The sequence below is a fragment of the Loxodonta africana genome, chromosome 6 (assembly GCF_030014295.1).
Source record: "Loxodonta africana isolate mLoxAfr1 chromosome 6, mLoxAfr1.hap2, whole genome shotgun sequence".
Lineage (NCBI taxonomy): Eukaryota > Metazoa > Chordata > Mammalia > Proboscidea > Elephantidae > Loxodonta > Loxodonta africana.
The window spans coordinates 129,517,253-129,532,938 of record NC_087347.1 but is presented as its reverse complement, the minus strand read 5'-3'; the positions used below and the strand labels follow the sequence as shown (position 1 = coordinate 129,532,938).

General features: G+C 49.1%; 1 protein-coding gene across 1 annotated transcript in view; it reads left to right on the top strand.

Annotated features, from left to right (window-relative positions):
• MYO7B (myosin VIIB) overlaps positions 1–15,686 on the top strand; it is a 105,867-nt gene that overhangs the window by 19,525 nt on the left and 70,656 nt on the right. The window contains exons 8-13 of the mRNA XM_064287456.1: positions 638–757; positions 1,099–1,241; positions 3,479–3,689; positions 4,415–4,550; positions 11,642–11,761; positions 13,835–13,962. Of these exons, the coding sequence (XP_064143526.1) occupies positions 638–757; positions 1,099–1,241; positions 3,479–3,689; positions 4,415–4,550; positions 11,642–11,761; positions 13,835–13,962 (858 nt within the window). The remainder of the gene's footprint in view (positions 1–637; positions 758–1,098; positions 1,242–3,478; positions 3,690–4,414; positions 4,551–11,641; positions 11,762–13,834; positions 13,963–15,686) is intronic.

The following is a 15,686-nucleotide window of genomic DNA, read 5'->3' as shown; positions in this document are numbered from 1 at the left end:
CCCGGGAAGAGTAGGAAGTGTGGCAGGTATTGGGAGGGACATTGTAGTGTCCTTACGTCACGCTACATGTGGAGGTTCTGGTGAGAAATTAATATGAGAACAACAACAACAAAAAGCAGTCACAGTAAGCACGTTTGGCTGTTAACTTTCTTCATTTGGTTCAAGGGTTCCTAGAAGCCTTGGATTTGGCTGGCTTGGTCTTCCTGAGTGGTGAGAAAGGGCTGGCTCATCCAGACTCCCCTTGCCTCTGTAGGCTGTTGGGGGAGTGGCTCCTGCTGGGGCATACCCAGAACCCTCCCTGCCCCTCCACGGCCAGGGCTCCCTCCTCAGAGCCAGCTCTCCCAAGGACACATTTCCCCAGACCAGTCTGGTGGTATTGGCCTCTATCCTGGCCCCAGGAGACCAGCCCAGCATGCTCAGGGCCCCCACACAGATCATGCATCTCTGCCAGTCTCTGGGCCCAGCTCCTACCAGGACTCTGATGCTGAGCCCATCTGAATCCTGGGCCTGGCCACAGGCACAATCCCTGCCTCACGGTCTTGGGTATTGGGTCCAGAGAGGGAACAAGACAGGACAGAAGTAGGTGAGAGCCCTGGCCCTGCCAGGTGTGGTACCTGCCTGCTGCCTGTGTCCCCAGGTGCAGCACCAGGCACTCCAGGACTGCCTGACCAAGCATTCCATCATCATCCGTGGAGAGTTTGTCATTAGGCCCCTGAACATCACCCAGGCCGCAGATCGGAGGGATGCCTTTGTCAAGGTAGTGTCCTTCGACCCTTCTCCACTCCCCACGGGCCTACGTGTCCATCTACTGAACATGGCAGGGGACCCCTATCCCCACTGGTGGAGCACGGAATGAACACTGGCTGTGGAGACAGAGATGCCTGGGAAAGTCCCAACTCTGCCCTTCACCACCCTGTGTACTGCAGCCTTCTTAGCTCCTGGGCCCTCGGGTTCTTGTCTTTAAAGCAGGGATAATATCCCTCAGTCGGCCCTGAGGGTATGGGTCTGCATGCAGCCTTTCAGGTGGGCTTGAAGACCTGGGCCGCCCTCCTGTTCCTGGGCCTCAAAGCCCACATGGCTCTACCCCCTGTCTCGCAGGGCATCTATGGGCACCTGTTCCTGTGGGTGGTCAAGAAGATCAATGCTGCCATCTTTACTCCGCCCTCCCAGGACCCCAAGCATGTGCGAAGGGCCATTGGCCTCCTGGACATATTTGGCTTTGAAAATTTCCAGAGCAACAGGTATGAAGGTTTCTGTTCATCTGCTTTCAGGAAATGGAAGGCAAATCCCAGCCCCTCTCTCACTGGGCAAGCTGGGGGGTAGCCATTCCCAGTCCTGCTGGTCTGGGAGCAGGGCCTCTTGCTCCGCTCATAGATGCCAGGGCCAGTCTCTGCTAAGCGGCCATTGTCTTTCTGCTGGAAGGAGGCCTGTGTGCACCCCCAGTATGTCCACCACTTCTGGAGAAGCCACATGGCTAAAAGTATCACCCTCCCGCACCCACCCCACCCCCGCCCGGAAGAGCCAGACTGAGGCCCTGGCATTTGTCATGAGCCAGAGCAAATCATCATACAGGGTTAGGATGCATATGGAAAGGCAATAGTGTTGGTTCACCTGTATCTTTGGGTGAGACAATATAACGGGTAAATAGAGGAAAACTAGGGACATTTGTGGACCACACTAACTTTTGAGTCTGGAGGGGGTAAGGCGAGGCCAGACCCCTACTCAGTGCCTCAATGTCCCCACACCCCAGACTGGAGGCTGAAAAGCTGTAAGCAGAGGCAGGTCAGAAAACTGACACCCAGCTGTGGCTGTGATGAAGGTTGTGGGGGAAGGCGGGGCAGACACTGGTAAGAAGGGAGCCAAGCCTTGGAGCCAGACAGGGCAGGAGGTGCTGAGGGCCTTTATCAAATGGCAGGAGGTGGTCAGAGAGTGAGAAGAATGAGTGCCCGTGGGACAACCAAGCAGAAGACATTCTGGGTACAATCTAGATTACCCGGGTGAGCCTGGTCCCTCTAAAAGGGGCTTTGCGAGCTGCAACCTGGGACACAGGTTCCAAGAAATGGAGGCCTCAGGGAACTGCCCGAGGAGCCCAGGAGCTGCCTGACCATGGTGTGCCGTATTCAAGGCCTGTCTCCAAGTGAAGCCTGTCCTGGCAGTGATTTCTAATGAAGGCCCCTTGAAGGGCCAGGATTGCCAAGTCACAGCCATTCCACATGCAAGCACGCTGGGATCTTGGACCCCTTGTCCCAGTGGAGTGGGCAGGGCTGAGGCTTACTCACTGGAGGCCAGGTAGGAGGGGATGGGGCTGGCAGGACTAGGCCTGACGTGGCAGGGGCCCTAAGGCAGAGCAACTCCAGGGTAATTCAGATCCTTGCTTCCTGGCTCTGGGGCAGGGGGCAGTACAAGCACACTTCTGAACACTTGGTGGTGGGAGAATGGTGGGCTCTGGAAGCTGTGTTCACAAGTCTGCCCACAGGTGGTCACAGTGACCAGCCATCAATAGCCACCACTGGGGTTTGTGAGGGCTGCAAACTGGGGGCCTGGTGAAGGCAGGGTGCTTTGAGGTCACCCGGCCCCTCATTCAGTCATGCCTTCTCTGGGCACAGGCAGGTGTGGGTGAGCGTGTTGAACATCTTCCTGACCTCTCAAGGTAAAGATTGAAGCAGCAGGCTTGGGTATGACATGGGCTATGGTTTTGCGTAAATAGGGGACTCACTGCCCAAAGGAAGAGCTGCCAAAGTGAGACCCACGGGGTAGCAGGAGCAAACTGGGTAATGAGGAAAAGGAGGAGGAGGGCACCACTTATGTGAAGACTGTGTATGGGCAGTCACTGGAAAGAACAGGAAGTCCCAGGAGGGCTTCAGCAGCAGAATGGCCCGACGGGATTTGCATTTCAGAAAACTTCCTCTAGTGGCTCTGGTAAGATGGATTTGAGAGGTGAGGCTGGAGACGGGAGAGCTATTAGGAGGTCACTGATGTGCTGGGTGAACAGCAAAGGTGGCCTGGACTAAGGTAGCAGTGGTGGGGCTCAAAGAAATGAAGGGTCAAGGTGTCCTGCTGGAGATAGCACGGGCGAGACTTTGGTGATTGATTGGAATTGAGTGGAGAGTGTGTGTGTCAAGCTTGACTCCTTGGTTTCTGACTTGAGGAGAAGATTGTGGGTGGAGGTACCATTTCCTGAGGTGAAGAACTCAGGAGGAAGACCAGGTTAAAGGATTAGTAGGGAGGGGGGATGGGGCAAAGGGTAAGTCTGCTCAATGCAGACAGGCTGAGATCCGTCAGGGCCCACACTTCTCCTAGTCTGTTTGCAGGTTATAGTGATGGTGGCAGAGAGAAAGGGAGGGTACGCGGGGTAGTGTGTCTGTGTGCATGGGGTCTTCCTGTGCATTGGGATGTGCCTCCGTGTACCTATGTGTGTGGCCGCGTACAGACGGCTGGTGATCCTGCCCCACCCTGGGCGGTGACATTGCCTCCACAGCTTTGAGCAGCTCTGCATCAACCTGGCCAATGAGCATCTGCAGCAGTTCTTTGTGCAGCACGTCTTCACCATGGAGCAGGAGGAGTACCGCGAGGAGCACATTGCCTGGGACTACATCCACTACACTGACAACCGGCACACCCTGGATCTGCTGGCCCTCAAGCCCATGAGCATCATGTCCCTTCTGGACGAAGAGAGCCGCTTCCCACAGGTGTGTCCTGGGCTGTCAACGCTTGCTGGGAGACTCCACTGGGGTGGCCCATTTGTGCCCAGGTGGCTAAGAGCTTTGCCAGGAATTAGCAGACCAGCCCCAGGCCAACCAGATCCTCCTCTATTTCTAGGCCTGCCACAGGCCCGCCTCCCCCAAGGATGCCCTCCCTGACTCACTCTTGCTCCCACTCCCCAGCAGAACTACAACTCCCCTCTATGAAGTCCTATGATTAGAAACCTCTCGGTCTGGTACTTGATTATTTAGATTCAAGAACAGACCCCAAGAGAGGGCTTGTTAAGCACCATGGGGCCCAGAGCTGCGGAGGGTGCAAGGGAAAGAAGCACTTTCATCCTTACCCTCCAGGGACTCTGCACACTTTTGAGGAGCTGAGCCTCCCAAATGCAATTGGTGAGAGCTCTGAGTCTAGAGAAGGAAGAAGCGGGGGCCGTGGGGTGCTGGACAGTTGTAGGGAAGGGTGGGGCAGAAAGAGCCAGTGGTGGAGGTCAGCTGACTTGGCAGTCTCCACTCCCAGCTCTGCCCTCACTCATCACGGCAAGTCACTGACCCTCGGGTCTCAGTTTGCTGTTGGTAGAGAGGCCCTCGGTAATTCAGAATCCACGTTCCTTTGCCCCGAAAGGGAGCTCCTGAGCCCTGTGGTCGCACCCCCTGACCTCCCCATGCCACCCTTTGGGGCCTGAGCCCCTGGGGCATCTGGGTTCTTCCAGGGGACAGACATCACCATGCTGCAGAAATTGAAGAGTGTCCATGCCCACAACAAGGCCTTCCTGCAACCCAAGACCATCCATGATGTCCGATTTGGCATTGCCCATTTTGCTGGCGAGGTGTATTACAAGACAGAAGGTGAGTGCAACTCTCAAAACACCCCCTTCCAAATCTGGACTTGTTTAGGGAGGCTAGGGCAAGAAAGCTAGGGGACTAGGTTATTTTCCAGATCTAGCGATGGAACTTAAGGGTAGGTACAATGGCTTTTACTGGAGAAAAGGAATGGAATGGCCTATGCAGGATTTTTTAGGGGAGTAACAGTTTTCTGTTTTTTAAATTGTGCTTTAGATTAAGGTTTACAGAGCAAATTAGCCTCTCAATAAACAATACACATATTGTTTTGTGACATTGGTTGCCAACCCCACGACATGTTAACACTCTCCCTTTATCAACATTGGGCTCCCCATTACTAGCTTTCCTGTCCCGTCCTGCCTTCTTGTTCTTGCCCCTGAGCTGGTGTGTGCCCATTTAGTCTCGTTTTATTTTATGGACTTGTCTAACTTTGGCTGAAAGGTGAATCTCAGGAGTCACTTGACTACTGAGTTAAAAGGGTGTCCGGGGGCCATGCTTTCAGGGTTTTTCCCGCCTCTGGCAGACAAGTAAGTCTGGCCTTTTTTGTGTGAATTAGAATTTTGTTCTCCATTTTTCTCCAGCTCTGTCCAGGACCCTCTATTGTGATCCCTGTCAGAGAAGTTTGTGGTGGTAGCTGGGCACCATCTAGTTGTGCTGGACTCAGTCTGGTGGGGGCTCTGATCCATTAGTCATTTGGACTAACTTTTCCCTTGTGCCTTCATTTTCCCTTGCTCCAGAAGCATGAAACAAGTTGAGTATCTTAGATGGTCGCTCACAAGCTTTTAAGACCCCAGATGCTACTCACCAAAGTAGGATGTAGAACATCTTCTTTATAGACTATGTTATGCCAATTGAGCTAGATGTCCTCTGAGACCATGATCCCCACCCTTCAGCCCAGCAATTCAGTCCCTCAGAGAGTTTGACTGTGTCCATGAAGCTTCCATGGCCTTGCCTTGGTCAAGTGGTACTGGCTTCCCCAGTATTTGTGTACTGTCTTACCCTTCACCAAAGTTACCATTTATCTACTGTCTAGTTAGTGGTTTTCCATCCCTACCCCTCCCTCCCTCATAACCATCAAAGATTGTTTCTGTGCGTAAACCTTTTCGTGAGTTTTTATAATAGTGGCCTCATACAGTATTTGTCCTTTTGTGATTGACTTATTTCACTCAGTATAATGCCCTCCAGATTCATCCATGTTGTGAGATGTTTTGCAGATTCATCATTGTTCTTTATTGTTGCATAATATTCCATGGTGTATATGTACCACAGTTTGTCTATCCATTCATCTGTTGATGGGCATCTAGGTTGTTTCCATCTTTTTGCTATTGTGAACAATGCTGCAATGAACATGGGTACGCATATGTCTATTCACGTGATGGTTCTTACTTCTCTAGGATACATTCTTAGGAGTGGGATTCCTGGATCATTTGATATTTCTACTTCTAGCTTTTTAAGGAAGTGACATATCATTTTCCAAAATAGTTGTACCGTTTCGCATTCCCACCAGCAGTGGGTAAGATTTCCAGTCTCCCCACAGCCTCTTCAAAATTTGTTATTTTCTGTTTTTTTGATTCATGCCAGTAATGTTGAGATGAGATGGTATCTCATAGTGGTTTTGATTTGCATTTTTCTAATGGGTGGTGATTGCGAGCATTTCTTCATGTGTCTGTTATCCGCCTGAATGTCTTCTTTGGGGAAGTGTGTGTTCATATCCTTTGCCCATTTTGTAATTGGATTATTTGTCTTTTTGTTATAGAAGTGTTGGATTTTCCTATAGATTCTAAAGATTAGAGCTTTGTCAGATTTGTCATAAAAAAAAAATTTTTTTTTAGCCAATTTTTTTCCCGTGGCCTGTAGGTTCTCTTTTTACTCTTTTGGTGAAGTCTTTTGATGAACATAAGTGTTTAATTTTCAGAAGATCCCAGTGATCTAGCTTTTCTTCTGATGTTGGTGTTTGTGTACTGTTAGTCATGGTTTGTATCCTATTTATGCTGTATATTAGGGCCTCTAACATTGACTCTATATTTTTTCTTCTATGATCTTTATAGTTTTTTGTTTTATATTTAGGTCTTTGATCCATTTTGAATTAGTTTTTCTGTATGGTGTGAGGTATGGGTCCTGTTTCATTTCGGGGAGTAACAATTTTATTGAGATATAGTTCACGTACCATGCAATTATCTACTTCAAAATGTACAATTAAATTGTGTTTACTATACTCACAGAGTTGTGCAACCATCACCGTGATCAATTTTAGAACATTTTCATCACCCCAAAAAGAAACCTTGTACTCATTAGCAGTTACCTCCCATCCCCCGCCAACTCTCCCTAGCCCTAAGCAACAACTAATCTACTTTCTGTTTCTATGAATTTGCCTTTTCTACATGTTTTGTATAAATGGAATCATACAATATGTTCTCCTTTGCGCCTGGGTTCTTTCACTTACCCAGTGCCTTTGAGCCAATTCCGACTGATAGAGACCCCGTGGGGTTTCCAAAGCTGCCAATCTCTATGGAAGCAGACTGCCACATCACTCTCCTGTGGAGCTGCTGGTGGTTTCGAACCACCAACCTTTTGGGTAGCAGTTCATTGCTTTTAACCACTGTGCCAAAGTTCATCCATATTGTAGCATGTATCAGTATTTGCTCCTTTTTATTGCAGAATAATATCCCATTGAATCCCATACCACATTTTGTTTATCCATATATCTGTTGATGGACATTTGGGTTGTCTCCAGTTTCTGGCTATTATGAAAATTCTTCCATGAACATTCACATACTAAGTTTTCTGAGGACATATGTTTTCATTTCTCTTGGGTATGTACCTAGGAGTGGAATGGCTGAGTTATATTGTAACTCTAGGATTAACTTTATGAGGAACTGGAAAACTATTTCGAAGTTTGTTTCCAAACTTTGGTTCCAAAGTAGTTGCACCATTTTACATCCCCACCAACAATTTCTCCACATCCTTACCAACACTTGTCATTTTCTGTTTTATTTTATTAGTGTTATAGCCACCCTGGTGAGTGTGAGGTAGAATCTCATTGTAGTTTTGATTTGCATTTCCCTGATGACTAACGATGTTGAGCACTTTTTCATGTGCTTATTACCCATCTTAGTTATCTAGTCCTGCTATAACAGAAATACCACAAGTGGATGACTTTAAGAAATAGAAGTTTATTCTCTTACAGTTTAAAAAAAAAATTTTTTTTTTAATTTTTTTAAAAAATCCGAATTCAGGGTGCCAGCTCTAGGGGAAGGCTTTCTTTCTCTGTTGGTACTAGGGGAAGGTCTTTGTCATCAACCTTCCACTGGTCTAGGAGCTCCTCGGCACAGGGAGGTCCAAAGGACACACTCTGTTCCTGGCACTACTTTCTTGGTGGTATGAGATCCCTCTGTCTCACTGTTCACTTCTCTCTTTTATATCTCAAAAGAGATTGACTCAAGATACAGCCTAATCTTGTAGATTGAGTCCTACCTCATTAACATTGTGGAGGTAGGATTTACAACACATAGGAAAATGACCTCAGATGACAAAATGGTGGACAACCACACAATACTGGGAATTATGGCCTAGTTGACACACGTTTTTGGGGAACATAGTTCAGTCCATAACATTACTCATTTATGTATCTTCCTTGGAGAAATATCCATTGAAATCTTTTGCCCATGTTTTGAGTTATTTGTCTTTTTAGTATTGAATTATAGGAGTTCTTTATATATTCTGGATACTAGTCCCTTATCAGATATATGATTTGCAAATATTTTCTCCCATTCTGTGAGTTGTCTTTTCACTTTCTTAATAGTGACCTTTGAAGCACAACAGTTTTTAATTTTGATAAAGTCCAATTTACCTATTTTGTCTTTCGTTGCTTGTACTTTTGATGTCGTTACTAAGAACCCACTGCCATGATCATCCAAGGCCATGAAGATTTACCCCTATGTTTTCTTCTAAGTTTTGTCATTTGGGTCTTATATTTAGGTCTTTGATCCATTTTGAGTTATAGGGGTCAGGCATAATTTTGATTGGAAAAGTATGGCCTGGGATTGTCAACCTATTGGTGTGATTAGAAAAATGAGAAAGTGGGGTGGCCAGTGAGTGGTTGTGGCAGGGAATGCCACTCCCTGTGGCTCATGTGGAGACATAAGGATGGGCTCTGTCCGTTTAACTGGAGACAAGAAATCGAAGTCTATGCACACTTTTCAGTTGGGGAAACAAAGCAGTAGGAAGGCCTGGCATTTTTCTGTAGAAGAAGTGAGGTAATTGCAGGTCAGGTGATCGTCTCTGCTGGGCAAATGAGGAGTTGAGCAGCTCCTTCACAGCCCCCACCCCTGACAGATGACGGCTTTGGAGGCTTTGGAGAGGCTAGAGCCCCAGTCAACCCTGGGATTCCCAGACATGGAGAAGATACCAAGCCCATCCCCTAGCCTGTATGCGTAATTCAAAATGAAATTTTATTTTTTGAAGTGAGACGAACTTAAATGTATGCTGGAATTAAGGTAGCTTCTTTCTGGATTTTCTGATTGTAAAATTCTGGAAATGATCATTGATTTTAAAATGATTTTGTTTTTGGTACCCTGCTGTCTTCACTTCTTAGGGATACTTTGACAAAATACTGTAAAATGAGTGGCTTATAAGGATGAAAATATATTGTCTCACAGTTCTGGAGGCTAGAAGTCTGAATTCAGGAGCCAGCAGTGTTGTGCTGTCTTGGAAGGCTCTAGGAGAAAGTCCTTTCTTAACTCTTTCAGGTTTTGGTAGCCCCAGATGTTCCTTGGCTCGTAGGTGCATCCTCCTGTATCTCTCTGTAGCTCTTCTTCTCTTTTGTAAGGACACCACTCAGATTGGTCCTGACCCTTCCTACTTTAGTATGGCCTCGTGTTAACTTAGCTGGTAGCATCTTCAAAGAACCTATTTCTTTCTAAATAAGGTTGCATTCACAGGAGCCAAAGGTTACTCAAAACCAAACCCAACCCATTGCCACTGAGTTGATTCTGACTTATAGTGACCCTATAGGACAGAGTAGAACTGCCCTCAAAGGGTTTCCAGGAAGCGGCTGGTGGATTGGAACTGCCAACCTTTGATTAGCAGCTGAGCTCTTAACCACCGAACCACCAGGGCTCCACTACCAAGGGTTAGGACTTGAATATATCTCTTTGGGGGCACAATCCAACAATCCGACCAGTAACACCTGCTTTGCTGATGAGTTAAGCTCCACTTACTCTGCCTATTAGGTGATCAATCCTAGGGGTTCCTCAACCCTCCCCTCTCTCTCCCTAAAAGCATTTCAGGTGCCCCTCTGCACCAGGGTAGGCAGGCTCTGCCTAAGCCTGAGAGAGGCTCAAGGTTTCACCCCACCCCCTCCAGAGGGCAATTTCCCCTGCAAACAATGGGGAGAGGGGAGTGTGCTGCCCTCTTCCCAAGGTGGCCCCTGGAGCAGCCTTTCACCCTCTCAGTGCACCCCCATTCCTGTCACTCCAGCCAGGAAGGCTGCGAAGCCCCATTAGAGTACTACGTGCAACTCCCTCATCCAGATGCTCTCCCCATCACAGGCACCTGCAGGCAGAGGTGGGAGAACCAGTCTCCCCCCTCTATTCCCACCCTTGACTCGACCTCCCCAGAGCCCACACAGGCCACCTAGGTGTGTGCAGAACACTCCACTGAAAGGTACCAGTGGCCGTTGAGTCCACCCTGACCCATGGCAATGCCCCCATGTGTGTCAGAGCAGAACTGTGCTCCACAGGGGTTTTAAGGGCTGGTTTTTGGAAGTAGATCTCCAGGGCTTCCTTCCAAGGCACCTCTGGGTGGACTTAAACCTCCAACCTTTTGGTTAGCAGCCGAGCATGTTAACCATTTGCATCACCCAGAGTCTCTTCAGAGAGAGCTAAGTTGTGTTGAATTTCTTCCTCTTTCCCTTCAGGATCTTGGGAAGAGGAAAGTAGCACAACACCCTCCTTGGCTCCAAAGGGGGCCTTAAAGTGGCCTTTTCTGCTTGGATTGGCCCAGTCCTCAGCCAGGGGCCACCTGGAGGAGACCACACAGAGTCCCCACAGACCTGCAGGGCACAGGGTAAGGCCGGAGGGCCATGCTCTCTGTCCGGTCTGGAGACAGTGCCAGGCACCAGGTTTTCGGAGCAGAGCAAGCAAGGTTGCAGAAGAAGGAGACAGGGCTTCTTTATGCTCTCTTCCCCCTTCTCTTCTCAGCTGTCACACTGCCATAAAACCTAGATTGCTTCTTGAATGAACGCATCACCTGCTGTCTCGACCGTCGATTCCTGCGTGTATCTGGCAGTGACAGGGATGGTTGGGGTTGAGCACATGTCAGGGATGGACTCATCCCCCTCCGTGCATCCTCTGGGCAGAGCGGCTGCAGTCCATGCAACCAGAGAATGCCCTGTCTGGTGGAGGAGGTAGACAAGGAATGAGACCATCACTGAACCAAGTGGGAAAGGCAAGCATGGGAAGGTCCTGGAGGGGGACCTACCCTTGCCTGCAGGGTCCAGGTAGCTTCCTGGGATGGGGGCACCTGAGCCTGCTCTGGAGGAACAAGTAGGGGTTGGCCTGGGTAGATGAGGGAGGAAAGGGCAGGGGACCAGCTGGGGTGGAGGCCTGGAGGTGTGGGGAAGCAGAGATCTTCTGGGAGGTGGTTTGGAGTGGGGGGAATGCAAGCATGGGGCCTGGAGGAGGGGGAAGTGCAGGAAATGAAGGTGTTGACTGAGACAGTGAGAATTGCAGAGAGCACATTAAGCAGGGAGATGTGGCACCAGGGGTGTCAGAAGGTTCCCCTGGCGGTGGCCTGGAGAGTGGCTGGAGGTGGAGGATGTTCGGTGGCTATCACAGGAACGATAGCAGCTTGGTCAAGGGAGGTTGCAGTGGCCTGGAGAGTTGCGATGGATTTAGGGACATGAAGATGGCAGAGCCGACAAGGTGTGCTACTGGGTGGAGGTGGTGGATGAGATTATTGGTGGATGTGGCCCCAGTGGTGGGGTTAGGAGAGGACAGGAGGCTGGCTTCCTGTGGACCCACTGCATGTGATGTTCCGGGAGCCCAGTGGCTGGGTGATGGCTGAGGTGGCGGGGGCGGGGCTTTGCTTTCCCCCAGGCTTTCTGGAGAAGAATCGAGATGTGCTGAGCACAGATATTCTCTCCCTGGTTTACTCCTCCAACAACAAGTTCCTGAAAGAGATCTTCAAGCTGGAGGCTACAGAGACCAAGCTGGGCCGTGGGACCATCAACCGGGCCAGCGGCCAGCTCTTCAAGGTGAGTGCCTTCCTGCTGCCTCCTGGGTCTCTCACCCCTGGGGCCACGGGGTCAGACAGGTGTACCCAAGGAGTATTCGTTCCCCAGGTCAGGGTAAGAGTGGAGAGGACAGGTGTTGCTGTTACTACATGGGCAGCTGCAAGGGCGCAGGGACAGGAATGTGGCTGCTTAAGTGTGTGGTGTGTCTTGTGAAGGTGTGTTTTCTTTCATGATTTTTTTGGTTTCTCTATTGGCGTGTGTGTGAGGCTGTATGTGTGTATGTGGTGTAAGTGTGGGTGAGGGTGTGTGTCAGGGCATGAGTATATGCATGTGTGAGCATGAATGTGCACATAAGTGTGGATGAAGATGTGTGACAGTGAGTGTGTGTAAGTGTGTGTGAGTGTGTGTTGTGAGGGTGGACTAGAAGGCTGCTGGCCAGGGAGGTGGGAAGCACAGAGCCCATGGTGCTCCTCAGGAAAGCCTAGGGTTTCCTGCCATTCCACTATGCCTTACCAGTGACTGTACTGCAAAGCCAGTGAATCACCTGATGAGAAGCCCCTGAGCCCTGGGCGGGGAGAAGGACCTGGCAAAGCAGCTCAGGAGCTGTGATGCAGGCAAGGACCTCCCCTCTGTACGAAGCCGTCAGCACTTGCCACAACTGCATCTCTCCCCTCCCCACCTCTGTGGGAGGGCCAGGGGCCTCCATGTCCATGGCTCAGATTCACAGAAACAGAGCAGGACTCAGGGAGGCAACAAGGGGCTGTGGGCTGGATAGGAAGGATTGATATTTAGAGCCAAGACGAGCAGGTTAGACTCTGCATCCTGGGGGCCAGGTGAGCTCACACGTGTGTGGCCTGATGACTTGTCAAGGCCCTTCAGGGTGTCAGAGCAGGTCCCTGGAGAGGTTCACAGACCATGAGTTCACAGAGGATAGTGGAGACAGAAGTTCTGGGTCAAATGAGTTTTACACAGGACAAGTGAAGTCTTACTACTTCAGACATCTCACGCCATGAAAGTGTAAGCTCATGGGGAATCTCAGGAGATCATCTTTGACAGATTAAAGCCAGCGATTGTAAATGCACCATTCTTACACCACATGGGAACATGCTCTCAGCTGTTACTGTGAAGTGTAGCGTGTTCTTGCACTATCATATGGGAACAGTGCTGTCAGCTGTCACTGTGAAGGGCAGCAATGGTACCCTGCCCTCAGTGGGGTTAAGACTCAAAGACCTGTGTCTCTGGGTTAATATTTCTTGGTCGTATACACGCCTGCCCGGAGCACCTTGACTTGGAAAGGCTCGGTCACAAACGTTTCTTGAGATCAGCATCACATAAAGCTCACGCTGCTCTGGGCTGAGGGCTCAGGCTTTTTTTTCAAGTCTTGTTCCCATAATTTTGATAAAGTTATTTAACAACTATATACATTTATTGGTGTTGGTGGTTGCTGCCCAGTCACTGGTGTTGGTGGTTGGCGTGGATTCATCTCTAGCTCATGGCAACCCCATGTGGCAGAGTAGAATGCCTCCCCAGGGTTTTCAAGCCGTGACTTTTTAGAAGCAGAGTGATAGGCCTACTTTCCAAGGTGCCTTTTGGTGGATTTGAACCACCAACCTTTTGGTTAGTAGTCAAGTGGTTTACCGTTTGTGCCACCCAGGGAACCCATACATTTATCAATGTGTTGTGTTTTGTCAATTCGGTTCCAACTCACAGCAATTGTACATGACAGAGCAGAACTACCCCATAGGGTTTTCTAGGCTAAAATTTTTGTGGCAGCGTATTGCCAGGTTCTAACATTCTCTTCTCTCCCCATTTTGGGGACCCCACCTCTGGACAGGATGTCTTGCCCATCTCACTCACCTCTGGGTCCCCAGTACCCAGCTCGGGGGCCGCACACAGTAGGCACTTGGGAAGCATGTGATTGGAAGATGAACAGATGAATGAGTAGTCCCCTCCCGCCCCAGGCCTGTAGGGCCTTGGCATTCACCTTCTATGGGCTGTGGGGCAGCCGTGTCCCCAGCTGCGCCACTGTGCCCATGCTTCTGCCCACAGACTGCAGAGGCCAAGAGGCCCCCCACCCTGGCAGGCCAGTTCAAGCAGTCCCTGGACCAGCTGATGAAAATCCTGACCACCTGCCAGCCCTACTTCATCCGCTGCATCAAACCCAACGAGTACAAGAAACCCCTGGTAACAAGCGGAAAGGAGGAAGGGAGGGCTGGGAACGTGGGGTGCGGAGAGGGGAGAGGGCACCAAGGGCATCTATTGGGTGATTCTGACAGCATCTGGGATTGAGGCTGTTTCCTTTAGTAGGGAGCTGTTATCTGCCCCCACGTTACACATGAGGACACTGAGGCTTTAGAGCTGTTATCTGTCCCCACGTTACAGATGAGGACACTGAGGTTGTAGAGCTGTTATCTGCCCCCACATTACAGATGAGGACACTGAGGTTGTAGAGCTGTTATCTGCCCCCATGTTACAGATGAGGACACTGAGGCTTTAAAGCTGTTATCTGCCCCCACGTTACAGATGAGGACACTGAGGTATATTGACCAGTCTAGGTCATTTACAGGTCAGTGACCTGCACGGTATTGGATTCAGCTGGACCTCAGTTCTCTCAGCCCTGCCATTCATTGCTGTGTGTTCTTGGCCAGCTGCTTCACATCTCTGAGCCTCAGTTGTCCCCTCTGTAAAGTACAAATGAGGCCTGCTTTGCCTGGTAAGCAACGGTCAGGTGTGAAGTGTGCGTGTTAATGGCATTCAGTAGGTGGCAGCAATCAGTGTTATTAGCTGAGAGGCTGAAGCCAACTCCAGGCTGCCTTTCCACCCTGCCTTTCCAGGGTGGGTGTGGTGAGGGGCAGGGAATTCCCTCGTGCCTGAGTTCAGAGGCTGCAAAAACAGGGAGCCCCAAAGCTGGGAGCCACCGTCAGCAAGAATAGAAAATGACTCAAAACCTTCTATGGGGATAAAAATAATACTTTACTAAATGAAGCATTTATTAGTATAATTTCTTATTTAATCATAACATTATACTATTGGTGGCACACTAGTTAAGCATTCGGCTGCTAACTGAAAGGAAAGGTCAGCAGTTCGAATCTACCAGCTGCTCTTTGGAAATCCTGTGGAGCAGTTCTACTTTGTCCTATAGGGTCGCTATGAGTCGGAATTGACTCAACAGCAACGGGTTTGGCTTTTGGGGTTTTTTATTACTATAGTATAATATTACTATTAAAATTATATAAAATCAAGGTTCCATGAAATTCAGAATGTATCTTCCTTATAGGCATGACACTGGAGGTTAGATATTGCCCCTTGTTCCTTAACTCCTAGCAGAAATAACTGTGCTCTAGAGTGTGTTAGGAAACCCTGGTGGCATAGTGGTTAAGTGCTACTACAGGTGCTAACCCACAGGTCAGCAGTTCGAATCCACCAGGTGTTCCTTGAAAACTCTATGGGGGCAGTTCGCCTCTGTCCTATAGGGTCGCTATGAGCTGGAATCAACTCAACGGCAGTGGGTTTGGTTTTTTTTTATTTTGGTAGACTTTGTTAAAAACAATAAGACTTTGAAAATTAAAGAGATCAAGTATTTATTAAGAGCGAGAGAGAAAGAGAGACAGAGAAAGGGAGAGGTTTGCAAATGGGTAGTTGGGTCTACAGAAACTGCTGCGGTTGCTGAAAAGTGGTTTTTTTTACTCATATGACATTTACAATCTTGTGGTAAAAGCATGTACACCTGGGGTTTTTGAAGGCTATACAGTAGTGCTTTATACAGTAGTGCAGAAGAACAAGTCACATGGGATACACAAAATCTTAGATACAGTCTTGGGAAAAAGAAACTTTTAGGTTAAACATCTACCATCTTTTACTTCGAAGTGAGTTAAGATCCTTGGAAAAACAAAAGGGAAATTCTTGAG